Source organism: Hypomesus transpacificus, chromosome 14 (genome assembly GCF_021917145.1).
Source record: "Hypomesus transpacificus isolate Combined female chromosome 14, fHypTra1, whole genome shotgun sequence".
Classification (NCBI taxonomy): Eukaryota; Metazoa; Chordata; class Actinopteri; order Osmeriformes; family Osmeridae; genus Hypomesus; species Hypomesus transpacificus.
In genome coordinates, this window is record NC_061073.1 from 1045612 (window position 1) to 1057059 (window position 11448).

Below are 11448 nucleotides of genomic sequence, written 5' to 3' on the forward strand. Positions count from 1 at the left end.
ATATTTGCAGTGGCCTTCTGTTAACCCTTCTGTTCCTCACTCAAAATGATCCTTCTCAACTAGTTTTTTTTTTTTTAAGAAAAAGGTACAGTGGTCAACAATTTTTTCCAGAGTTGGTATATCATAATGTGTTTGTTCAATAGCCACACGGTTATGTCCTAAACCCCTTAATGCTAATCAAACAGAGCAACATCATCAAACGAACTGATGGACAGAGCAACATCAAACAGAGCAACATCATCAACGATGAACTGTGGAACATCTCTGGCCTGCTACACGCATGTCCTCAAGCTACCTTCAGACAGTGGAAATCTACTGCATGGACCACTCTGCCCTTTGGGTCAATATGTGCACAGTGAAGGGGTCGTGTGTGTGTGTGTGTGTGGGGAGGGAGGGAGTGAGTGTGTGTGTGTGTGGGGAGGGGGTCAGAGGGGAACCCTCATGACGCCACCACAGATCTCTCAATGCAATCCCCTTCCCCTGAGGTCGTCATCCGTGATTGGTCAAATTACGGATAGGCAGGCAGTGATTGGTCACCAAAGTCTGGGTTCATGTCAGTAACTGCTGTCACACATGACCTAGACCTAATGCCTGAGCAAAGACACGGTACACAAAAGCTATCACACACCTAAGTAAATATGTAAAAAGTGCAGTTGGACTGTGTGTCATTGCATTCAGGTTAAAGTGTGCAAACTGTAGATACTGTGCAGTCCTGACCACAGTGGAAGTGGAAACCTGTACACCTATCCACGGTCCTGAGCAGTATGAGAGTGGACAGATGATTTCAGCAACCAGCTCCATCCTAACACATCTACTCCGGTCACGCTGTACCGTGATGTGAAATCTTCTTGTGCGGCCTATAGCTAGGATCCGAACTCGGGCAGTCCACATCCTCATCAGACTCACTGCTGGAATACAGTGTGTTGACGTCGAAATCGTAGCACTCATCTTCCTCCTCCTCCGTCCCAGACTGCAAGGTCCCACTGGTCAACTGCTGTGGGGGGAGTCTGGTCAGCAGCACCTGGGGCTGGAGGACCCTGGACCGGAGAGGTAAGACCTGGGTACCAGCAGACAGCCAGGGGCCGGCCCGGGGGCTGCCCTGGAGGCCTGGGGTCTGGTTGTTACCACAGGTGATGAGTGGGAGTTGAGGAAGATGCTGAGCAGGGTGGGGTGGACCCCCAGAGCCGGGTCTGGAGGTGGAGGGTTGGGGCAGCAGGACAGCCAGCGTTGGGAGAGGGGTGTCCAGGCGGTGTAGTCTCACGACGAGCTGCCTCGTCCGAGGGGGACAAGAGCTTGTCTCCCGAGAAGTGGACCTCGTTGATTGAAGGAGGGAAGGGGTTTGTTCGTTTCTACAGGAGGGCTGGGGTGGAGTTATGTGGCGTGGGCGGCGCAGGATGTAGTCTCGGAAGCCGATTGGGTGAGTACGGAAGGCCACTCCGCCAGCTCCTTCAGAATGTTGCCTGTCCTTGGTTGGGATATGTGGGTTAACAGTGTCTCCATCAGGGGGGGTGAGAGACTGGGGGAGGAGGGAGGGAGTGATGTCCTGGGATGATGAGGTAGAGGGGGTGTCTCCTCTAAAGGGAAAAGGCTCAGTGGGAGGAGGGGGGTGGAGAAGGGAGGGACTGGGACTGCTGTGGTGGAGGAGGAGGGGGAGGACGGTGGGGGTGAGGTCCTCAGAGGAGGTGCAGCTGTGGTGGAGTGTGGTGGGAGAGGCCAGCCCCTCCTCCTCCTCCTCTGAACACTGGTGCAGGATGTTCCTCACCCACCTCTGATGTCTGGAGCACAGCTGTAGGGGCGGGGTGTCCTCGTCTGGAGAGCTGCCCCCTTGGCTGCCCTCCTGCACTTTCATCTCCCCTCCTGCCTTGTCTTGACTTTGCTCAGTCGTCTTTCCATCGTCCACGTCGCCGCCGTTCAATATCTCCACCCCTGCATCCACTCCTTTTTGATTTCCCTCCTCTGTTCCTCCTCTGCTCTCCTCCTCCTCAAAGAGCAGGGGGCTGTTCTTGTCTGTCTCCGTAAACAACCCTGCCCCCTCTTTCACCCCTTGCCTGCAGCAAGGGGCTACCCATGACCACCTGGCTAGGCCTCCCTCCTCACTGCCCCGCTGCCTACTGTCTCTGAGCCTCAGGGCCGGGGGCCCCACCACCTTACTCAGTCCCCCCTCAGCGGAGGCCTCTGGAGCTCCCCCAGGGGACTTAGGTCTCCCACCACCACTTGCTTCCCCCTCCCCTACCCCCTCTCTCTGGGCAGCACCACCTCCTTCCCCCTGCCCTACCCCCTTTCTCTGGGCAGCACCACCTCCTTCCCCCTCCCCTACCCCCTCCCTCTGGGCAGCACCACCTCCTTCCCCCTGCCCTACCCCCTCTCTCTGGGCAGCACCACCTCCTTCCCCCTGCCCTACCCCCTCTCTCTGGGCAGCACCACCTCCTTCCCCCTGCCCTACCCCCTCTCTCTGGGCAGCACCACCTCCTTCCCCCTGCCCTACCCCCTCTCTCTGGGCAGCACCACCTCCTTCCCCCTCCCCTACCCCCTCTCTCTGGGCAGCACCACCTCCTTCCCCCTGCCCTACCCCCTCCCCCTGGGCAGCACCACCTCCTTCCCCCTCCCCTACCCCATCCCTCTGGACAGCACTTCTGGAATCACACCTGGGGGAGGATCGGGCTGAGGAAATGTAAGAAAGAGACCATTTGATTAGGCAACTACTTCAGATGAATATATTCTAGTAATATAGATTAAATAATATAGCATTTATGATAGGACTGGGCGATATGGGTAAAAAAGTATCGATATAGCTATTTATATTTCCATTCGATAACGGTAATTGAGACAATAGACCACAGATCTGTAGTAGTAGCAAAATCAATCTCAACTTCTCTCCTACTTTTCCCCTTTTCCCACACTCAGCATAACGTTTAGGCAGCGCGGTGTGAGAGAAATGTTTGCAGCCAGGGAGCACGTACCTGGGGTCAAGTAAGCTTTTTAAAAACTTGCTTTTTATCAATACCTTGGCACAGACTCACACTTTCTGCATGTTCCAACGAGTGATTTTGCTTTAGGTGGTAAAAAAGGTTTGTCGTATTACCAGACTTGGTAGCACCTGTTTGTTTACTATTTGCACCAAACATTGCCCTGCTCTTTTTCGGATTTCAAAAAGCCAAAGAACTTCCAAATAACTGAAGAAGACGAACCTTCTTTATCAATAATTTCTTCATTGGAAGTTGCTCCTTCGCCATGGCTATCGCTGCCACTGTTTTCGGCAATAAGACTCATTTTCCGTGGTTAACATTAGCTACTCCACTTGAGGTGCTCAGTATATTTTTGTGAGCGTAGGCTACCATTTCTCCGCAACTTCCTGCTGCATCACGGACATTAAATGGACTGCTGTTCCTAATTATTCTCTATCGACATTATCAATATTATTGAAAATGAATCAATGTTACGATATCTTTATTGAGGGAAGTCATTACTTCGATAAATCGATTTAAAAATATATATCGCCCAGCCCTAATTTATGATATAATACGTAGTTAGTATTAACCTCTTTTGTAGACTATTATAGACAAGAAGTATCAGACCGGACGTTTGTCTGAGGTATATATGCATTTGTATTTGACATAGTTGACATAATAAATCTGAAATGGAGTCCTGAGTATACGAGTGTGATGCTGGGCAGGACTCACAGAGCAGGATGTGGTTGAGGGAGGCAGCTATGGAATCAGGGTCACTGACCAGCAGCCTCCTCAGTAGCTGCTCCTCGTGGAGCAGAGTGGAACTCTCCTTCTTCAACAGCTGGGGAGATTCACACACACCACCACGTTCATGAGCAGAACACGTTCATGCATACACTTGACAGTCTCTCCCTCTCTCTCACACACACACTCACTCACACACACACACACACTCACTCACCTGGTCAATGTATGTCTCCCTGGGCAGGACTGTGTGTAGTTGGTGAAGGTAGTGAACGAGCCTGTCCTCTAGTTTCTGAGCATAACTCTCTCCATACTGCTCCTGCATCAGATGCTGTCATACCGCAACACAATATAGGAGTTCATATACACTCAAACGTTAAGGCTCAGCATTTTAGCTAAAAGACATCATCAAGCAAAAGCCACATTGCTTAATGAGGGCTTATAGTTAAATGATGAGCCTTTACTCACATGAATGGATTGTGCTTTAAAAAAAAATGCTAAAATGTGGGGACATTTACAGAGGAGCATGTCATTTTGAAAGTGTTGCTGAAATGCTGTTAAACTACTAGATTTATTACTGTGGTCCACTACCATTTTGTTTTAGGTTCACAATTCTAGAGGTTATCATGGCAAAGACAGCACACTGCTAAAGGATAGGTGTTATAGCACCCTCTACAAGAAAGCAAGCAGACAAACACCAACAAAGAGTTTACAAGTGAATGAACCACCACGTGGCCTACCTCAGCTAATATGCAATAATAAGTCAAAGCATTTCATCAGTCCCTACCACAGGACTGTTTGTGTGTGCGAGAGGATGGAGCTGGCCTGTGTGTGTGTGTGTGTGTGTGCGTGTGTGTGTGCGTGTGCGTGTGCGCGTGCGTGTGCGTGTGTGTGTGTGTGTGTGTGTGTGTGTGTGTGTGTGAGAGAGAGAGAGGAGGAACAGACCTGGATGTAAGCTTGCCTCCGGGTCTGGTCCATGGCGAGGCTCTGGGCCAGGTTCTTGAATTCCTGCTGGTTCTTCCTCATCAGGTACATTTCATGGCGGCTCTGAATGCGAGGAGAGTAGACATGATAGTTGCATTTCACTACAGACATCTATTAAATGATGCTGTTTTTAAATTGTATTTAACCACATAGGTCAATTAATTAATAATACACCATAAGAAGTGATAGATCAAGTTCAGGATGCACAGCATATTCATACCCTACTGAGGGCAAGTTAGGTGAGTAACTTCCTCAATGACGCTTGCATGTTACTTACACATCCCTGGTACTGAGGAAGTCTAGATGGGAAGAGTTGGATGGTCTTCCTGACAGTGTTCGCTATGCCTTGGTCCTCCCGAAGCATCCACATAATGATCTGGAACAGGAAACAGGAAACAGAGACTTAATAATAATAATAATAAGACTTTATTTATAGAGCACATTTCATACAAGAATTGCAGCTCAAGGTGCTTTACATAAAATCAATAAAAACAATAATACAAGTGATAAAAGTAATAATTAAAATAGCAAATCTATAAAAACAATACAACTAATAAAAGTAGTAAAACCCTTCTGAGATAAAATTAGTTAAATGCTTTGGTAAAAAGGTAGGTTTTAAGCTGTAAAATGTCTAGCGTGTTTGCTTCCCTAATATTTATGGGTAATTTGTTCTATAGTTTTGGGGCGTAATTGACAAAGGCTGCATCACCAATGTTGTTATGACTGCTTCTGGTGACCTCTAATAGGCCTGCATTTGATGATCGCAGTGTTCTAGCTGGTGTGTAGTTTAACAGAGAGTTAGCAATGTAGCCAGGTCCTTGTCCGTGTAGAGCTTTGTATGTGAGGAAAAGGACCTTAAAGTCAATTCTGAAGGTAACAGGGAGCCAGTGTAAAGTAGCTAGGACAGGACTAATGTGTTCTTTCCTTTTAGTTGTGGTTAATAATCTAGCTGCAGAATTTTGAATGAGCTGCAGTCTTTCAGTGGTTAATCACTTTACCACTAAGAGTCAACATTCTCCCAATGTACAGGCCAAAGCCTCATCAGAGGCCTGTGTTAGATCAGCGAGCACACGCCCCAGCATCTAGACCAGTGTTATTACATACCATGGTCTTCAGGCCATACATGATCTTCATGTGTTTGATGGGAGCCACCAGGGCAGGCAGTAGCCTGAAGGTGACATCCAGGAGATCCAGGACCCAGTGATAGCGGGCCACATCCCTGGCCCTAACAATGCACCAGGCCTGGGCAGCACCTGTCCTCAGCCTCCAGGGCTCCTCCAGGCTTAGAGAACCGAGGTTTTCATCTGGCCACAGGCTGGGGTTCAGACCTAGTACACACACGCAAACACAAACGTTATTTACACTTTTATAAGACTTTTATAAGATTTACAACTACTGTGACTACGGTTTATGTGACTAGCAAATACAATGTTATTACCGTTTGTTTAGGTGATTCTATTCCATCATTACATAAATAATCCAAGTAGTAATTTGCTTTAAAATATAGATAAAAACCTGTGCACACCTTCCAATATTTCTATCTTCTGTTGCGCCCAGGCGTATTCAATGATCCACACTGGAAGAGTTGCGATGTCTTGTAAACATTTGATGTCTGGTGTCTTGAGGAGTCCACGGTATCTCTCCATCGGTCTGGCAGTCGCTAATTCTGCCAGTTCAAGCATCATCTGACTGGTCGATACTCGATGGGAAGAAAAAGAGCGGTCATTGGTCCTCACTAGATTAAAAATGATGTTGGTAGTGGGCGAAAATGAACATGTACGGGCAAGTTAGAGACACCGTCTCAAACTTTTTTGAAAACGTAGTAATTCTGGTGCACGGCTGTAAACGTAACCAAATTAAAAGTATTTTGGCGCAAAAACTTTTTGTTTCCGTTGACATGAACGCTATAGTCCTGGAGATACTTTTATTGTGAAATTAAGATTGGATATTCAAACTTTACCCGGAAGTGCATCTATGGTATCCTCAAGGATAACCAAACATGCTTATTCTCTGCCTCAGAATGTGAGATTATAAAAAGACGACAACGATTCCAAGGTCGGCCCTTCTATTAGTATAAAAACACACGTGGCAAGTTAATGGAGCAAGGCAATTCTTGCATGACATTTCAACACGGGGCAGGGTGGCATTCATTGTCAGTTAGTAAGGTCAGATAGCTTAGCTGAGCTCACCATTGAAGCTACAGTAATGAAGTCAATGCTGTGTTTTGTATTCATGCCGTTTGGATTATAGTTAGGTCGCACTGCTCTGTCATCCTGTTAATGTTAATACTTCATTCACAGTTTTACAAGAGTTTTGTTGAGATGTTGTTCTTGCTGTTGATAGTATGTATATGGTAGTATGTGTTAGTTTTTTCTGCTTGTCATAGGTGGACCACAGCTAAATAAAAAACGACATCCCCCAGACCCAGCCATGAACAGAGCCCTGTGTTCCGGCCTTCGTCTGTCCAGGGTCGGCAGACTATGCACGACCAGCCCTCCCCTCAGCGGTGGTTACTTCCACTGGACATGCGCCACTGTCCCCACACCCCCCCTCACCCCCCTCACGCTCATACTCCTCCAACATCAAGGTGCGCTCCTACCTCCAGTATATCAAACACAAGCTCAAGCCCCCGCCTAGCCCACCCTACCCCCACGTGTGCCAGGTGGGCGACCCCGTGCTGCGATCCCACGCCGCCCCCGTGGACCCGTCGGCGGTGCTGGGGTCGGAGGTGCAGGAAGTGATCGGCGCCATGGTAAAGGTGATGAGGAAGCTGCAGTGCATGGGGATGAGCGCGCCCCAGGTGGGCGTGCCACTGCGGATCCTCGCCCTCGAGTTCCCAGAGAGCATGTTGAAGGACGTGTCGCCAGCGGCGAGGGAGGCGAGGGGCGTGGCAGTGTTCCCGCTGAGGGTCTTCATCAACCCCCAGCTTCGGGTTCTGGATCGACGCACGGTTCTGTTCCAGGAGGCCTGTGAGAGCATCTCGGGGTTCTCCGCCAGGGTTCCACGCTATCTGGGAGTGGAGGTCTCGGGTAAGATGCAGTCAGAGGGATACCAAGTCAATGTCGTTCTTTTCCATAAATCAATCCATAAGCAACAATATTCAAATGATCAAGAAACACACAATCAATATTAAAGTAGGCTTTAAATGAGTTTGACGTGCTTTAAGGTGTTTCAGCCACAAGGTGAGTTATTGTGTGTGTGTGTGTGTGTGTGTGTTGGTCAGGGCTTAATGAGAAGGCAGAGCCAGTTACATGGCAGGTAAGTGGCTGGCCAGCCAGGATCCTCCAGCATGAGATGGACCATCTCGACGGGGTTCTCTACATTGACCACATGGACACCAAGACCTTCATCAACATCAAGTGGGAGGAGCACAATGAGTAGTCTCAGTGGACTGGTTCCAGGGCTTGGATCATGAGAACTGATGCTTTCTGGAGCATTTCCAAGACCTGTTAGGAGAGACAGTGTTCTGAGGCTGCTCAGAAGCCAACCACAGCAGGGTCCTGGACATGAACACATACCTGAAAAGTTGAATCTGTTGAATAAATCTTCAAAGATTTGCTTCTGAATTTATTTGTGGGCTATGTAGCCTGGTATAGCTATTTTTTGTCGAACCCAAAGCCTTGCGGTAGACTAGGGGTTACATGTTGGTGTTCTGTCAACCTTGGCCAGTAGGTGGCATGCTGCACACATTGAATGTGACCGACACACCACTCACTGAATGAAGAAAACCCTGGCCAATTTATGTTCACAATAATCCAATGATTTAAACTAGACCACTGTTTCTGATTACAACTATAATGAAAGACACTGAGCCAAATGTGACTATAAACGTTTTGCATTGTCTTTCTTCTTAATTCAAAGACAAACATGAACAGAGCAGACACATTCCCCCTTTTAAATCCATTATTTATTCCTCATTTTTTGTTATCTCCAGACAAAAGGTTTGATCACAAGCACGATTGAACATGCCACTCCAGTTAACAGTTGTCTTAAACAACTTTAAAACAGGTTAAAGATGCTGTTTAACTTAATATCTTAACCTTTAATGACTGAAATAGGCTGACAATGTGCATAAGGCCAGAACATACAATTAACAGAAGAATAGAAAAATAGAGTTCCTCCAGATGAAGAAGGACATTTAAGGCAAACGTTATAGGCTTCCATTCTCACTGCTAAAGTTGAATTCCAATTAGTATTAGTATTAGTAAATAGTATAATTTGGCACTGCTGTTAAGGCACAGTGGTTTACCCCGGTTCACTTTGCCTCACAGTGTGATATACGGTCAGCATACTAAACTGAGGACGACTGGTCAAAAAGTTGGCCACAGTCACAGTAAAGAGGTTTTTGGTACCAGCATCTCTTACAGTACTGGGCATAGCAGTATCTGCACAGATTACATGGAGGCTGAGCGCATCCATTGGAACAGAGCCCCAGATTGTAGATTTCATGGTGATCCTTGCAGAACTCCACATTTTTGCAGGCATTGACATGGAAGACCGAGCAACTCTTACAGACGAGCTGTGGGTGCTGCAAACCGGCCGGATCGCAGCACTCGTGGAAGGGGATGGGCTGAGGGGCGGGGTGTCCTCCCAGGGACCCTGCAGAGCGGTCGACAAGCTCTGGGGAGTGCTGCACTTGAGTGTCGTGGGGCTGTGAAGGTGGAGACACATGAGAGGACAGGCTGGGAGGAAAGGTGTCCCCTCTATTGGGCTCGTTTGAGTTCTCCCTTGGCTTGGCGCTGGAGGTCAATGAAGAGGGGCTCTTTGTCAGGTGGTAGGTCAGTGTTGAGGTGCACACAGGCTCCCTGGGTGTGGAGACTCCATTGCTGTCTCTCACGGCTGGCAGTGATGTGCCAGTACTGACACTCGCCCATGAGGGTGAATGCAGAGCGTCCCTGCCCAGCCCCATGTCTCCCTGGCTGGGGTTCAGTCCCTCAGCCGTGTACAGATCCAGATCCCGCCCCGTGGCAGAAGAATCCAAGAAGTCGTCCTTCAGGACTGGAATGTCCAACTTCCTCTTGGTGTTGTCCAGGGCTACCTCGAGGCTGTGTCCTTTCAGTCTCTCCTGCACCAGGCTGAGCTGCCACTCTGCAGCCCCAGCCTGAGCCCCAGCCTCAGCCCCAGCCTCAGCCCCAGCCTCAGCCCGAGTCCCAGCCCCAGCTCCACACACTCCCCTGGTCCCTGTGTGTTTGCCGTAGGCTGTCAGCAGGATGCGACATTCACAGCGGGCAGTGAAAAAGGCACAGGCAAGGAAGAGGAGAGTGTCCAGAGGGCGTGTTGGCAGACTGAGGCAGAGTTCCTCACTGTTCCTGGCTTTGCTGGCTTGGTATCCCAGCAAGCCAAACAGCTCCAGCATCTGTGCTTCGGACAGTGAGGGCTTGATGTAGTGGGTGAACATGCCTGAGAACATCTGTAGGAGGGAGAGAGAGAGAGCAAAAAATCACTTTGTTCAAGACAATGGCAAAACCTTCGCTAGTGGCAGCTGACAGCTTGACAGCTGTGATATAGAGATGATGTATGCTGGTGAAAGGGAATGCTGGTGAAAGGTAAAACTATTCATAGATAAAAAAAAATCAGGCATTCCTACTGGCAGGAACCACCTTACCTTAACCACTCGGTATTCCTTTCTCCAGGGACACAGGTACAGGTTCAAAGCCGCTAGTTCCAATACTTCAAAAGCCTTCGCCAAACCATCTAGTCCACCTGCCACCCCTGCTCTGCTGGGGTTAGGACCTCCCCTAAAGAGTGACGCCTCCATCACCCGCAGGGGGTCCACCCCAGGGAACGCATGCACGTCCTGGGCACGGTCATCCCGCAGAAGTTTCTCCACCTGCTGGGACAGCTTCTCATCTTTACAAACCAGGTTCCAATCCCCCTGCTCAATACGATGCTCTAGGCTGGTCCTGTACATCTCCACCAATTCTGTGGCTTTTCTGTCAAGGCCGCTCATCCTTTCGCAGACTCTGCGTGGGACACAACATGTTAATTGAGCTAGGTATAGTCCTAAATTAAGCAGAATGACACGTTCATATTGTTTCAAATATCAGTATTATCTAGCTAATATAATTATGGCTCGAAAAACCTGTTTTTTCGGCGTATGACTAGCTAAACTAATTACAAGAAACGAAAGCAAAACTAAGGCTGGGAATTCCCCAACCCAACAAGGGGAAGAAGTTGTGCTAGCTAACTACTAGCCTCATCTTTGGTAGACCAAGAGCGTTTACTACGTATGCAAGGCTAGTACCTGGTATCGGCATGTTTCAATATAAATGGAGAACGTAAGCAACGCATCTTTTACACGTACGCTAACTTTCCCTAACTTGGAAGTTGATAGGTAGCCTAAAGTAGCTAGCTAACTACTAGTACCACAAACAATAATAGCAAACATGTTTTACTGAAAGAAATACTGTTTGCTACAACACACTTGAAATGCTCACCTTCTACTTGTTTGGTTAGTTATGTAGGTATATTTTTACAAAACATTCCGGACCACCGGTTCAGCATCAACAGGTCTGAGAGCGTGATTTCAAGTTGAGTAAAGTAAACACTGTCACGTGTCAAGCACCGTCACCATGAAAAGGCAGGTGGGCTTGGTTTTGGTTATGCAGCGCCCCGGAGTGGTGGGGAAGTTTTGAAGTTATATGTAGTCTGGGCCTACACAATAATTTAATACAGAGATGAAGAGAGAGAGAGAGAGAGAGAGAGAGAGAGAGAGAGAGAGAGAGAGAGAGAGAGAGAGAGAGAGAAAGAGAGAGAGAGAGAGGGGGGAGGG

General features: G+C 48.3%; 2 protein-coding genes across 2 annotated transcripts; one reads left to right on the forward strand and one right to left on the reverse strand.

The window, feature by feature from the left end:
• The first annotated feature begins 6629 nt into the window (after positions 1 to 6629).
• pdf (peptide deformylase, mitochondrial) lies at positions 6630 to 8232 on the forward strand. Its single transcript, XM_047034002.1, is given in 4 exon segments — positions 6630 to 6731; positions 7063 to 7220; positions 7222 to 7705; positions 7900 to 8232. Coding segments are annotated over 3 exon segments (756 nt in total). The 5' UTR covers positions 6630 to 6731; positions 7063 to 7106; the 3' UTR covers positions 8058 to 8232.
• A 338-nt stretch (positions 8233 to 8570) lies between these two features.
• On the reverse strand, positions 8571 to 11377 carry spata2l (spermatogenesis associated 2-like). The gene is made up of 3 exons (XM_047033811.1): positions 11114 to 11377; positions 10282 to 10639; positions 8571 to 10086 (listed from the first exon to the last, which is right to left on the reverse strand). Exons 2-3 carry the CDS (start codon positions 10624 to 10626, stop codon positions 8968 to 8970), a joined length of 1464 nt encoding a protein of 487 aa, XP_046889767.1. The 5' UTR covers positions 10627 to 10639; positions 11114 to 11377; the 3' UTR covers positions 8571 to 8967.
• Positions 11378 to 11448: the final 71 nt, after the last annotated feature.